Below are 15,495 nucleotides of genomic sequence, written 5' to 3'. Positions count from 1 at the left end.
TAGCAATGTTAGGAGAGAAAACAAGAAAGCAAGATGCAATGAATAAAAGTCTTTGTTCAGTGAACACAGACAAATAAAACATGGTATTGGCTCATTACTCAAAGAGCAAAGGAAATGACTTCTGTGGTTATGCAAATGAAACCTTGATGGAATGCTGCCTAATGGGAAGCCTGTCACATGGTGTTCAGAACTTTGGCCATGGCTCCTAAGAGCAGGGGTCTGTTTATCTCACCAGTGCAGATAGTCAGGAGAAAGGAGGATGCAGTCACTGCATGCGCGTCACTCAGAGATTTCAATTTAATTCTGACTCTGCAAGAGCCCTGGCTTAAGGGATATAAACATGAGGCTAATGTGTGGGAGTGAATGTCTCAGCTATTAAAATCCACTATCCACAGCTCAGTGAGGCTGAGTTGCTCTCTATTCATTATAGTAAGTATTTTGGAGGGGAATTATGTCCTAGAGGGGAATTTGCGAATGTGGGATTTTAAACCTTCTCGAAGTTTCCCTTTTGTGTGTGTGGAAAACTGGGTTCTTCTCCATTGGTTCTAAACAAAAACAAACAACAACAACAAAAACCCCTATGACTCAGTTTCTTATTGTTCCTCTGCAACTTGCAACATAATCCCCGAACCTGTTTGATTTTTCAGATGTTTTACTTAGACTGGTGCAAATTAGCAGAAAATAATTGGCAAAATAACACATTGGGACAGGCCATTTTATTCTCATTCAAGAAAGGAATTTTCAATCAGTTAGAGTGAGACAGGATAGTAAGAAGCTAGGAAAATCCCTTGGCAAGTGGAATAGGGAAACTGGGACAGAAAGCTGAACACAATGGCGGAGCAATTAACAGCCAGATACAGGTCACCTCCCTGGAGATAACATCTAGGCCTTGGTTGTATTTCAGCTCCAGGCCCAGAAAAGCAGCAAAACCAGGTGGGCAACACCAGAACCAACCCCAATGACTAAAGACCCCTGCCCTCTGCTGACCCTGAAAAAGCACCCCCGGGCAACTGGTGAATGTTCTGCTGAAACCCTCCCCTGAGATCTCCCCTAAAATTCCCGCCAGCAAGAGGGAGATAAAAGCCTCAAGACAATGGACCCAGTGTGGGCTCTCTCACTCTGGCACCATGCCCCTCTTCATCCCCCAACTTCTTTCTTCATAGGCACAAGTCTCCTAAACTCTAAGGCAATGGGAGGCTGACAGCTTGTCCCAGACTAGTCCCCTGAACCTGTCTCCAAAGCCCTCTTTTCTCTGGCTTCCCAGTGAGTTAAGGCTGCCAGCCTAGGCTCTCCTGTTGCTTCTTCTATGCTAAGCCCTTCCTTTTTTCACTGTCCCCAGCTTTAATAAATGAATCTTCATAGTCACCTGGACTTGTGTTGTGAAATGTTTCCTCATGAAGTTAAGAACCCACACACTACAGCTGGCTGTAGGCAGATCTGCTCAGGGCCAGGCCCCTATCTGGTAACAAGAGGACCATAGAGAAGTCGGCTGTTCAGTGCTGTGAAGGACAAGGATGTCAGCTGTATGACATTCTCCCTACCCTTGGCTCTGTCCTGGCTGATATTTTCACCACAGACTTGGACAGACAAAGGCAGAAAGCATGTTTTACAAATGTGTGCAATGGAGCTATAGCTTGAAGTTATTACATTGATGACAGAATCTGTGTTCAAAGGTCTTGGCAGCCTGGAATAGTGGGTCAACGTATATACTGGATCAGATGACAAAGAGAAAAGGGGTCTTTATTTATGATAAAATGTTTTCTGCAAACAACAGAATAGGGGTTGACTTAGTGTAACATCAGTAATATTTAAAAAGCCATAAAGCTTTATTTGCTTTCAAGTTCAACATGATTTAGTAAGTGATGGGGCATCTATCAAAGCTAATAAAATCTTATCATATATTAATATAGGTAATCAGGTCAAGAACAACAACATTCTCTGCTTGTTAGAACAAATCTGGAATATTAGAGTCATTCCTAATTCATTCCTAGGCTTCATTGTTTGTGAGAAGTAGGAAAAGTGAAGAGCATCTGAAGGTAGACGAGCAGGGTTGTGTATGGGCTGGGGACATGTTATTTAGTATTTGGTGGCAACAACTTCAGGCAGCATTGACAGTTTCTTCTGTCTGAAGGGATATTGTATACAAAATGAAATATAAGTTTTTATAGTAGTTTCAAAGGACAGAAAGAAGACTAATGCATAGCTACAAGTATCAGGGAAGCAGATTTTTGGTTCAATTTAAAAATTTGCAATAATAAGTGCACCTTAAAAATTGGGGCTGTACAAGTACTGGAAGCAACCTAAGTGCCCATCAGCAAATGAGTGGATCAAAAAACGATGGTACATTTACACAATGGAATTCTATGCGGCAGAGAAAAAGAAGGAGCTTATACCCTTTGCAACAGCATGGATGGAACTGGAGAGCATTATGCTAAGTGAAATAAGCCAGGCGGTGAGGGACAAATACTATATAATCTCACATTTAACTGGAACATAATCAACAAGAAAAAAAAGCAAACAAAATATAACCAGAGACATTGAAGTTAAGAACAATCTAACAATAGCCAGAGGGGAGTGGGGAGGGGAGAGTAGGGAGAGGGGTTTACAGGAACTACTATAAAGGACACATGGACAAAATCAAGGGGGAGGGTGGAGGTGGAGGAGGGAGGTGGGGTTGGCTGGGGTGGGGTGGAGGGATGGGGAGAAAATGCAGACAGCTGTAATTGAATAACAATAAAAAAGTTGGGGCTGTTGCTTATGAGTTAGTGAGGTCCCATTACTGGCCATTAGGTGGTGGCCAGTAGCCACAGGCCAACAACGCTGCAGATGGTGTCGCTCTGTATGAGCAGAAGAAGGGAGATGTTGGTTATGGATCCAATTCTGAGATTTTAGACTCCTCTTCACCTCTTTGACTCTCTGCCCTTTAGTTTAAAATGTCCTAGAAAATGTAATTTTTTAATCTTTTCTCTGTGCAATGTGATTTTTGCATAGATTACTTAACCTCACAGAATATCAGTTCATTTATTTGTAGAATGGGAACAGAAATATCCTCTGTGCCTGACTGTAGTGTGGTGAAGATGAAGTTAATTACTCCATCTGTAACAGCTTTGTGAACTGTAAAGATCATTTTGCTTGTAAGAAAATATACTTAATTGGTAGAATAACTGCCCAAACTCTAGCCCTGCTTTCTTTCCTGAGCTTCGGTCCCTGCCTCCAACAGTTCCTGGATACTTGTTTTCCCATTCCTGACTCCATATCTTACTCCGATGTGGCAACAGGAAGATGACCCTCCTGCTTAATTTGCTGTTTTTCTCAGCTGAACCATGGTTTCCCAGCCACTCAGTTGAAAACCTCTGAGTCACGCTGGGCTCCTCCCTTACTCTTGCCCCAATTTCAGTCACCAAGTTCCAGTGACTCTCCCTTTCTTGTGTCTCGTTCATCTTTCCCTTTCTACTCCTACGGCCACCTCCATGGTGATAGCCTTCATCATCTTATTCATTAAATAACTGTACCTGATCTTTGTGACTATAATCTTGAGTCATTCAATCCCTTTTGCACACTGCTGTAAATTTCCATTGCTAAAGTGGTACTTCTGGTGTGCCACATATTTGCAAAATCATCAATGGCTCCTCATTTACAGAATCCACTGAGGGTACAAAAGGACCTCTGTACTTTTAACTTAAAGCTAATTTTACACTGTTTTACTATGCAAACCTCCTGCTAGATCCAGTCTGGTGGGTGGAACGGTCTAGTCACTGACTCCTAACCCTCTGGTCTTGTGCCTTTCTATGGTGAAATCCTTTCTCTCTGGCTATGTTCAAGTCATGAGTCTTCCTCCAAGGAAAACTTGTCATTCCTATCCAGACTGTTAGCTCCTTTCCATCCCATTAAGACCTCTGCTTCAGCTTTTCCTGATCCCTTCAACTCATAGTGGTTGTCTAGTCCTCTAAACCCTCACCACTTTTATCTGTGCCCCTCAACTAGCATCTGTATCACCCTGTGACATCTCTTACACTACCATGTTATAAGTTAACACATATTACTATCTAATTTTTAATGTGCCTTTTCCATCTTTATATCTAGAGTAAAAACTCCATGACAGAAGGAGCCACACTGCTTTCCAGAGGGAAGTCTCAGTAAATACTGAAGAATCTTAGGGGCATTGTGCCCTCATAGTGATAAGTTGCTGTGCACGGGCAAGGCCTTCAGGACTTGAACTATTGCTTGGGGCAAAGAATCACATTCACGAGGTAGCTGCACTGTGCGAGAATGAAAGGTATATTATGAAAGGAGGTGAGAAACCTGGCTGCATTAGAGTACATGGGATCTTGTGTTGAACAGCAGGGAGGGGCTCCTTCAAATTAAACCAGTTCTCAGGCAATATGGTAGTTAGATTTACAGATCTTCTTAAATGACAGGGACTATTTTACTTATTTTATATAAGGTAACTGATTTAATTTCTGACAATAATCCCATCGAGCCTATTTTCACTCCCACAGGAAAGGAAAGGAAATCGCACGCTGGAGTTTCTCTCTCTTGACAACCCACTGTCCTCCTCCTCTAATTGCCAGAGGTGTAATTCCCCACATGGTTTCAGATATTTTATTTACATTTGGATTTATATTCATCTTCTGATATTTGTCAAAGCTTCCATCCTTTACAGTCGTAAATTGGCTTTGTTCCTGTAAGAGTGCCTGTGAATAGCACTATTATGACATCTGAAAGGGGGGGGTCAAAAGAACTATGAATAAAGTATCTTTTTCTTTAACTTGAAAAATATCTAGAGATATTTTTTCTGTTATTTTTTCGTATTTTTCATGAAACTGCAAAAAATGAAGCACTTCAGACCTGATTATAATTTGTGAGGGAAAAAAATAGTACTACTAAATAAAAAAAAATCAAGATAAATATTGCCTGCATGCTTAGCAAGACATTCCTTTTATAACCCCATTTAAAAGCTTTCTACATTCTTCAACTCTTCATAGTTGTCATATATTTGAAAATCTTTCACATCTATTTTTACTGACTGATGGAAACATGCTAATGTTTCTTCCCGAATTTGCAGGAAGAGTTTACTTTTTGGTTACATATACTATTTTGGTAGTGATTTTCCATCATCATTTTTTTCCTTTTAATATTTGAATCATAATTTTGGTAAATTCAGGCAGGTAATTAACTTTGGAAACTTAGATATAATAATAGCCTGCCTTTAGTAACTGAGATATACTTTAAGAAAATTATTTGATAGATATTTACAAAATTATTTTCTACTACACCTGAAGTCCTCTTTTCCATTATCATATCAGATTAAGCAACTCCTTGCCTCTTGTCAACAAAGTGAAGTTCAGATTCTTTACCTTGATGTTTAAGCCTCAACATTTTGGCTCCGATCCAATGTTCCTCTTTTATTTTCTGTTACTCACACCAGTAATGACCTGTTCCATATACTAGACTACGTGAAGTTGTCAGGCTGACCCACACCTTCTAGTATTTCATTCCTGCTTTTCTCTAGGCCTACTGCAACTTTCCCCCTTGCTTTTCTCCAATGTATTTTTTAAATTCCAAATTTTCTTCTCTTGGAAGCTGTTCCCTGGGGACCCACAGAGAATTTTCCACCCCTGCTACACTCCCCACAGCTTTGTCCACACCTCTTTTATGTTGTCAATTGTAGGTGTTTTTGTTCATAACTCAAGAGCAAAGTCTCTCTTATCTCCAGCCACCTCTTCATTCCTCACCATATTTTCTGTATACAATAAACCCTCAAATAATTTTTGAATTATAATGCTCCAAACTAGGTAAGGTACTGTGTTCTTCCCATGAGCAGGTGAATTTTAAATAATGCAAAACTGATACTTATAATGATAAGAAAAGAAGATGCTGAGAAGCAGCCACCAAAAGTGCCTTGTGAATAATGAATAACAGGATGAAGTTAGACCTTAGTCAGGATAAGAACCTCAGGCTTAACATCACATTGCATATCCTGCTTTGTCTGAAATCCTGAGTACCAGAAATGGTGTTATCTGGAATTAAATTAAAAAGTAATAAGCAAATTCCAAATTCTTTCCTGTATACCAAGAAATGCAGATTGCTAGAGGGCCCTGAGCCACATGCTTATTGTTTTTAACCCCCTGTGTTGCCGCTGCACGAAGTTAAACACACCTGCGGTGCACAGCACAGGGCATCGCGTTCAGGCCCAAAGGCCAAGTGTTCCAGGGGAACTGGAAGGGTTGGGAAAACAAAACCAGCCAGCGTTTTTCCTGGGTATTTAACACCTCATCATCAAATAACGAGAATTGTTCAAGATTTAAGAATATTCTTAAGTCTGGGATTCATGCTCAGGTCAAGAGTACTTGCTTTTGGAAAAATGTCTCCTCTTCTCTGAAAGAACCCTCATTTCAGGGAATCCAGCAGTCCTGAGTCTTCCTGGCATGTGGCCTGAGACTCAAAAGCTCAGCTAGGACCCCTCAAACTAGGGTTTCCCAATTGGCCTCTCTATTAGCCTGCACAGAATGATTAAGTTGTTAGCTATCTGACTCAGAGCTGTCGTCTTTTTACTTTTATTTTCAAATGCTGTTGATTTGGCTGTGTTGGCAGGTGAATGGAATATCTCGAAGCAACCATGATACAGCAGCATATCACTGTAACTTCTGTTCCTTGTACCATATTCTAACCTCATGGTTTATAATTAAAACTACGTGTTACTGGGATGAGAAAATATCCAGTAAAATTTTTATTATTTAAGAGAGCCAATTTTTTTTATCAATACTTGTATAGAGGTTAAAGGATTTTAAATTACTTTTAAATAATTGGAAAATAATCTAAATAATTGAAATATAGGATTTTAATTTAAAAAGAATTAATCACTCTGAAGTAACAGTATCCGTTTCGGCATGCCACATGTCATCTACACCTGTTTTTAACATTTAGTGAAATAACGTGACATAGCAGCAAGGCCATTGACTACAGAGTTTGGAGTTTTTTCTCAGCTCTGCCAAGGAGTAGCAGGTCTGTGGCCTTAGACAAAGAATTTAACCCCCCATAGCCCGTTTCCTCATCTAAAAATATGAATAATCATTCTTGACCTGTCTAACACCCAGGATATTTATAAGGACCAGGTGAAACAATGTACATACCTGGAAGATAGTTGAAAAAATTAAAACAGTATTTCAGCCTATGTTCTACAAACTCCTTAGCACTCTCCTTCTTCTTTTCTTACTCTCATTTTATTTGCTTAAATTGCACTAAACAGAAATCAAGGCTCATCTCTTTTGCAGCCTTTGGGTGTTAGTTGGTTAGCATCTGCTGCTTCTAAGGACATCTTCCTCATGACGTCTCTGCTTGTCTTCTAGTGTTCCCTTGCTGGGCTCCAGGCAGACATCCCGATATTTCAATTATCTTAAGTAGTATTCTGATTTCTCTGAATTCCTTTGTAGTCAACATGAGAATCAGTGTTTGGTAAGACAGACAGTAGGGGCAAATCTCAGCTGCAGACAAGATAAAGGGAGTCCTAGCTTTGGTAACTGAGGACAGGGCCATTGAAAGCAAATATCACGAGAATGCCTTGGCAGAAGGGCAGGCCACGGGAACAAGATAATCTAATAGCAGGCCAAGCATGGAGACCCCGAGAAAGAATTGGCATCACAGAAGTTAGGGAATAGGGATATTGGAGACCCAACCTCAGGCTCTGAGGCACAGGAGTTCCAGGGTCAGACTCCAGTACTGGAATAATAAGATAATGACACAGGCCCATTTACTGAAGTTTGGACATCAGATAAATTCTAAAAAGCAAGGCGAGTGATTGGTGGCTAAGGTTAAGTTAAAAGATCATCACAGAGGACCCAGACAGGAAGATGGGATAGTTGAGCTGTCAAGATGTAGATTTATTTGGAGGTCAGGACTGACCCAGAGTTTGGGCAGAGCTCGGCCTACAGGTGTTGGCCGTGTGTCTTGACCAAGAAGAATGAGAGAAATACTGTGGTTGCGGACAGGAGCCGGGTCTGTCCTACTTTGAACGTCATTCCTCATTTTCACAGAACACATTTTTCTTTCTCTCTTATGGCCATACATTCACCTAATAAAATCCATGAAGAGATAAATTTAGATTCTAAAAATTTTACTTCTTTTCCTCTTCATGCAGCAGTTCAGAGTTCTTATTTTTTCTACTAGCATTTCCCTATCTTTTTGTCATTTCTTATTTACATTTTTTGAAAATCATTTTTAAAAATAGCTGTTTTTTCACTTTTTCCTATCTTTATTTTTCATGTTTTTCCTGAAAATTATTTTGTGAAATTTCCATACTTCCAGACAATACTCTTTTTCAAAAAGTTTTATTCAGACAATAATCTTGCTGCATATTTAGCAATTCTATTTCTGTAATCTCACAGCCTAAATTCACATTCCCCATTTCCACTAGGTGTTACAAAACTTATACCTCACAGATTTCATTTTGCAGCTTTTGACACTGAAGAAGTAGAAGACAGCCTCTTATTAAACGCCAACATTGCAAAACAAAAGCCACAAGGCGGTCGTTTTGTGAAGGTGTCCAGTGGTTACACAGGTAGAACTCTGTTCTAATGAATACCACACAAGGTCTGTTGCTATCTGGCGAGACTATTGCTTGCTCTGAAGGCTGCTCCAGGTAGCCGACACTTTGTGCTGCACTGCTCACACACCCTGAATAATCGATGCTGCCCACACTGAAGTGTGGAGGCACTGGACACGGTTTGAATTTAGAACAAAAATTAAGTTTTCACTCTTTAATAAACTTCAACATATAAATACAAAACTTATGTACATAAAAAATAAGGGATCTATGAAAACAAAAAAATGCTAAGTTGAATTTGAGATCTGCCCACATTTAGCCCACACGACAACTTTTGTCAACCATTGGCTATGAAAAATTGATGCACACAACACAATGCCTTTGAGCTTTGAGCAGACAATTAAATTATTGCAATTAAGGTGAAAGAGGAGAAGATTGATCTTTGAAAAACCATTTCAGGAGGCGGGTAAGGGGAGGTGAAAGAGGGCATAAGGGGGGATAAATGGTAATGGGGAAAGTACAGTAAAAATAAACTATTAAAACATAAAAATAACAAAAAATACTATTTCAACAAGCATAGAACATAAAAATTCTGTTAACCCCTAATCTCCTGAAGCATCTGTTTAACGGGGCTCTGCGGATAGTACATGTCTTTCTTTGAAAACAGATGTTACAACATTGCTTTCACAATGTTTTCTAGAGGTAGACAAAGGGGGCAAGTAAAAGGGCAGAGTAACATGGATGGAATAAGAAGATAGTATAGGATAAGTCGGACACATTTCTGGAATGTATCTGTACAACTGTCCATGGATGGCACAGCTCCATGGATATGTGTCTGGGGTACCTTTCTCTGAGGCTGCACGGGGGGCTGTGGATGCATAGCCAGAGGCACTGGGGCCTTACCTTGATGGTAGCCAGGACCACCTCCATTACAGTGCACTGTCTGAGCGTCAGGCCCTTGGCATCCTCTCGAATCATGTGCTCCTGTGAAATGGGTGAACAATTGCTTATAAAATAACCAGTTCATTTATTTAACAACTATTTTCAAACAAAATCAATATAATTCCCATGTGTAAATATTTCTACTCAAAATATCTTATCAACATACTTTAGATGATTATTTTGTAATATATTTAATAAATATCCATTTTGCCAAAAGAAGAAATGCTAAATGTTTTATTAAAGAATAATACTTTAATTCACATGTGGCTTTTTTTTTTCACTTACAAGTTAATGTTAGGATAAAGTGAGAAACCTGAAAAATGTGAGGCAAAGCTTTTTCACCTCAATTCCTTGCTTTATGTTCTGTAACCCTAAAGGTCAATTATGGGAGGGATTTAAGAGGTGAATTTTGGCCTCTCTCAATTACTACTGATAAAGACTACCTTAATTATAATGCCTCCAATTTATTCTCTTTTTTGTAGCCCCTCAACACTTAGTCATTACTACGAAAGTGTTAATTGAATTTAGGTCTAGGTATTTTGAATGTTTCAAAATCATTTTTCAATATTTTAGAACTGATTTCCATATGTTACAATAGATTTTCCTCATTGTTCAATATGAGCTGTTTCAACACATCACTCAAAGCTTCTTTAGGGAAATGAAGACAGTAGTAAAGAAAATAGAAATTTGTCTAGGAGAAAAGTTTTAAAAGCCCTGATCTCCCAAATTAATACGATCTCTCCCAGGCAACCACTATTCCAGTCAGAAAGATCCAACAAACATTGACTGAGTGCTCATTATGTGCCAGTACTGGCCCAGGTAACTGAGACACATTGTTCAATAAAACAAGACTTTTGTCCTCCTGGAACTTACATTCTAACTTCTACAGGTGCCTTTGTGTGAATTAGAGGGAAAGCCCACAGCTCCAAGAATGCACGGCTTGATGAAAGGACCAGTGCCTTTGGTCAGTAATGAAAGGTGCCTCTTTTTTTTTTTTAAATATATTTATTGTTATTATACGGCCACACATAAAACAAAAATGAGAGGTGCCTCTTTTTCTATGGGGCGCAGCTCCGCATCAGCACACACCACTTGCCAAGTGGAGCATGGACTTCATGTTGACCATCATTCGCTACCTTAACCAGGCACTCCGTGCAATTCACAGGTTGCACAATCACAACTACTGGCTCATGTTTCTGTTCTAGCCCTTCTACTGTTATTTAGTGGATGACACAACTTCCTGAAGGTGGTTTCTCCATCTTCTGCAGCCTCTCAGTGCCTGTCTTGGCAATTATCACCTGCTGGGCACCCAATATACTTTTGGTAATTGAATTGTACTTCTTTTAGCTTATCTTGTAAAGTTTAATGTGCTTAAATAGAATGATACTCCTTTGAATATTGTCGAAACCATGGTATAATACTTCATGGACCCACAGTATACACGTCTGCATCTTGCTGCATCTTTCTCATGTAGGGATTTCAGCTCAAACATTTAAGTACATTCAATATTTTTAGACAGAAATATTAAATACCCATTGAGACTCAAAGAGTAATGGAAAATGTTTGCTGAAATATAGGGGAGATGCTTTAGGACAAGTAAATACAAATATTTTATATTAAATAGATCTCTGGCTTCATCAGTCTTGACTAGCTTTATGATGTGATCACATTTTTAAAGTAGATGCTGATAAATAATATATGTGGTGCTATAGAAAAATATAATTCTTGCTAGAAATAGTTTCCTGGGAGTTAACAACAGCTCATTCAAATAAAGGAGTCTCTGAAAGAGGCTGGCGATGAGTAACTGCCCAGTGAGTTACTGCTTGCTGGCAGTAAATGCATAGTCTCAGACATATTTTTATTAATTGGTTTGATATTGTACCACCTCTGTGCATAAGATGTATTCATTTAAAAAAGTTATGACAAATCTGATCCCATTAAATAACAAAAACTGGGGCATACTTAATATCCATACATTATGAAGTTCCAGAAATATATATATCAAACTGCTGAATAAGTATTTGTTTCACGAATATATTCAAAATCATAGTTCCCTCATTATTCTATTTTTCTTGATCATGTGCTCTTTTAAGTAATATTGTTATTTGTTCATATTTCTATATAGGATTTCTAAATTTAGCCATTGGTGAATTACTCTAGATAGCATTTTTCCAGTGGATCAAGTCTGTTTTCAAACTAATGTATAAAAAAATGTAAAGGCCCATAATTAAAAAAAATATATATATACTCATATGTTGGTAGTGATAGTCTAGTGAATAAATAAGGGAAATAACTTTGAAAAATTACAAGTTCTTTATTATGGCTAGGTTTTAAGTTTTTGTGTATGATTATTGAGGCTTTATTGGTCTGTAACTCAAATAATAATTAAATGCACTAATAATTTAAAAATTAAAAACGTCAAGGGTCAGTAATTGAAAAATATAAAACTAAGTTATTTTCTACCACCCATGGACACCAAGATTGTATTTTTAGTTCTTCAGATTACTTCAGTGTTGATGAAATAACCCTTTTATGACATTTTATTATAATTTGCTGTTAGGTTATTATAATCAAGAGAATTAATTGAATTGATGTAATTTTGGGGCTTCAAAGGGACCTAACCTATATTTTCGGTGGACTAGGATTTTTTCCACCTAACGTGCGTATGTTTTCTGGAGAGCCAGTCTCCATCCCACCCAGAATTTATAAGATTTGGACAGGCGTGACTGCATGTGCAGCCCAGGGGCAGGCATGTGAATTAAGCCAAATGGCATATGTCACTCCCCAGGCCACAGTGGTTGGCTTGGGAATGTTGATAACACTCCATCAGAGCTGATGATGTGCCTGCCAGTGGATTTTGCTGGAATTCCTTGCATCATTATGGGTGTTCTTCTCTACAAGATTTCAAGTTCAAAGATGTTGGATTCAGAACAGAGACAACTATTTTACAAAGAGGGAGGGAGGTTTGTTACAGCAATACATCAAATGAGGAGAGAACAAAGCTGAAAGACAGCAACTGATTTCTGTAACATCGTTTGAGTTCCTAATCAAGCAGTGATGGAAACCAGGAACCAGAGTTATCGTAGGACTACATAGTTTCATATAGAAATAAAATTCCTCCTTGCTTATGTTAGTATGGCTTTTCGTCACCTGAAGCTGAAACATTTCTACCTGATATAATGATTCACTCAGGAAACTGAAGCTCAGGGAGATGGAGCAGGTTTTCTAACATCACACAGGTGCTAGAAGCATGGCCGGGCCGTTTCCTTTGTAACGAGACACTATGCTGTTTCCCCTTCGTGGTTGTATATGAGAAACTTCAACACCATATCCATATCCATATAAACACCAAATCCATATAAAATGGATTTATAAACACCATAGAAATCTATAAAGTAGAAACTAGAAATCCCAGGAAGGTAATGAGAGATAAAGAAAGAGAGATCCAAGATACAAAATAATAGCTTGGCAGTGACATCTACCTTCGCTTTGAAGTATCAAAATCACTGAATACCTGTAAGAAACAATTTTAGGTGACAGTTATGTCTTCTAAATGAATTATTGGCTTTTTTTTGAGGAAGGGGATTCTGAAATTATAGGACAGCTATTTTATCACAGTAAGTAATTAGACAGTCACATGGATTAGCCTCCCCCATTTTAAAACACAAAACAATCCCCGTGATGCCTAACTTGGAGCTGCCAGCCGGGGGAGGAGGCAAATAGCTCTTCCTGTGACTGGGAGGTGGCATCCTTTCTGCAGTTGCTACACAAAGATAATGTATGTGTTATCTTACTTATTCCACAACAATCCTATGAACAAAGTGTTAAAATTTTCTGTATTTTACAAATGCCATGTCTAAAGGTTAAAAAGGTTAAATATTTTGGTTACTGTCACTGAAGGTTACAAAGGTTAGATACTTTGGCTAGTGTCACAACGGTAGGAAGCAGCTGAGGTAGGATAGGGGCCAGGTGGTCTGTGCCTGGAACCCATCCCCATGCTACACTATATGCTAGTCCACAAAAATGAAATCAGACAACACGCATTCTGACTATAGGAACAACGTGGGTCTGTTCACGGTCCATTGATGAGTAAATGAATAGATGAAGGAAATGTGGTACATACATACAATGGAATAATATTTGTCCTTTAAAAAGAAGGAAATCCTGCCATATATGACAATGTGGATGAACCCAGAGGACAATGGAATAAGTGAAATAAGCCAGTCACAGAAGAATAATATGCATTTTAGCCAGTCAAGTTCCTCTTCTAACTGGTCAGGTTCCTATCACATCTGCAGTAAGTATTGTGAATCTCAAGCAATTATAAAGGGCAAGGTTATTTAGTCAGCAAATTCTCATTTATAATGGTGTTGAATATACTGACAAGTTTAATGTTTGCTTTGATGAGTTTCATTTTCCATTAGGTGTTTTGGTATAAGACTTCTCTAGCCTTTACTTGATTTCTATGAAATGTTCCATTTTGCCTATATTTATACAAAGCCAGTTTAGTATATGAAAGAAAATATAAGGTCTGTCCAGAAAAAGTCCACCATTGTTAATATAGCCAGAATGGTTTGTGTGACACTGATATAACCTGGCCAAGGTTATAGCCAAGGAGAGTGGACAGGAATGAGCATGCCTGAGCAATGACGACTTCACTGTACTAGTCGGTGGGGGTGGTTAATGTCAATGAATGAGCATGTGTACTGTGTGGCCATCACATTTAAAATGACTGAATGAGAAGAGCAACTGATCGGCATCCAATTTTTCATTAAGCTTGAACATTCCTCTGCAGAAATGATTTGGATTCAGAAGGCCGCAGCTACGGGCGACTGGTGATTGGCAGCTTCATCATGACAATGCACCCACTTATACATCATTATTTGTGCAGAAGTTTTTGGCGAAAACTTCTGGGTTATAATCACCCAGGTGACTCAGCCCCCCTACAGCCCATACTCGATACCTGCAACTTCTGGCTTTTCCCAAAACTAGAATCACCTTTGCAAGGGAAGAGATTTTGGATCATCAATGAGATTCAGGAAAATACGATGGGGCAACTAGTGGTGATTGGGAGAACTGTGTGAGGTCCCAAGGTGCCCACTTTGAAGGAGACTCAGGCATCATTGTCCTAAGTACAGTGTTTCTTGTATCTTGTATCTTCAATAAACGTCTCTATTTTTCATATTACATGGCTGGATACCTTCTGCCCAGACCTTGTTTGTTCTCTAATTTCTTCCGAAAGCGGTAATGCTGAATGCTACAACACAAAGTCAAAAACTTCCATTTGCTTTACCAGCCAGAAAATCAGAAACATGGTGGGGAAAGCGAAATTCGGTCCCTATATTTTGACCCTACTCATCCCTAAAGCAGACTGTGGGGTCCCAGACACACGTGCTCTTGGTCCTGTCGTGGTAGATGCCATTGCTGGCAGAAGGGTGGGTCCTTGCAGACCTGTAGTTAGCTCAGAACTTTTCACAGACAACCAGTCATTTTTTAAATTCTTATTACCTTCAGTTTGGATAATTGTCCAAGATCTTTAGCAGCGATGAAAATCATCTGGGGTCCCTAGAGATACACATAAAAAAGAGAGAGAGAGAAAGAAGATTTAGTCTAAGAGCTTTGGTAATAGTCACTGTAGAAATGTGGTCAATGGAGAATTTGCTTTATTTCTTCATAATATTTGTGACTTTAATGCCAGATGCCCTTAATAGGTCCATTTTACAGACCGGGTCAAAGATATTCAGTACTGCCAGCATTGTAACTGTCCTCAGAGGAGTCCCAGTTCTGCAGGTTTTACGTCTGAGCTTCTGATTGGATTCCTGCTTATATAGCCAGTTTAATATACCACATGGATTAAATCTGTGATCTTTAAGTTTTATTAATTTATTTTCAGTAGAGGAAACTCCCTTATACTATTCCTTCCCAAAATAAATCTGTGTGAAATTTTAAGACAGAGCTCAAGAAGGTGGACCTGTTCCTCCTGAGCTGCTGTGCAATCTGAGACCTGCCTG

General features: G+C 38.9%; 1 protein-coding gene across 4 annotated transcripts in view; it reads right to left on the bottom strand.

Moving 5' to 3' along the window:
- The window catches only part of UNC13C (unc-13 homolog C), a 543,682-nt gene that overhangs the window by 61,251 nt on the left and 466,936 nt on the right, over positions 1-15,495 (bottom strand). For all 4 annotated transcript variants that reach the window (XM_053928749.1, XM_053928748.1, XM_053928751.1 and 1 more), the window contains 2 exons: positions 14,993-15,049; positions 9,446-9,526 (listed from right to left, as the gene is read on the bottom strand). In XM_053928749.1, coding sequence (XP_053784724.1) covers positions 9,446-9,526; positions 14,993-15,049 — 138 coding nt within the window. The remainder of the gene's footprint in view (positions 1-9,445; positions 9,527-14,992; positions 15,050-15,495) is intronic.

This window comes from Desmodus rotundus, chromosome 7 (assembly GCF_022682495.2).
Source record: "Desmodus rotundus isolate HL8 chromosome 7, HLdesRot8A.1, whole genome shotgun sequence".
Lineage (NCBI taxonomy): Eukaryota > Metazoa > Chordata > Mammalia > Chiroptera > Phyllostomidae > Desmodus > Desmodus rotundus.
This window is presented reverse-complemented; position numbering and strand designations above follow the sequence as displayed.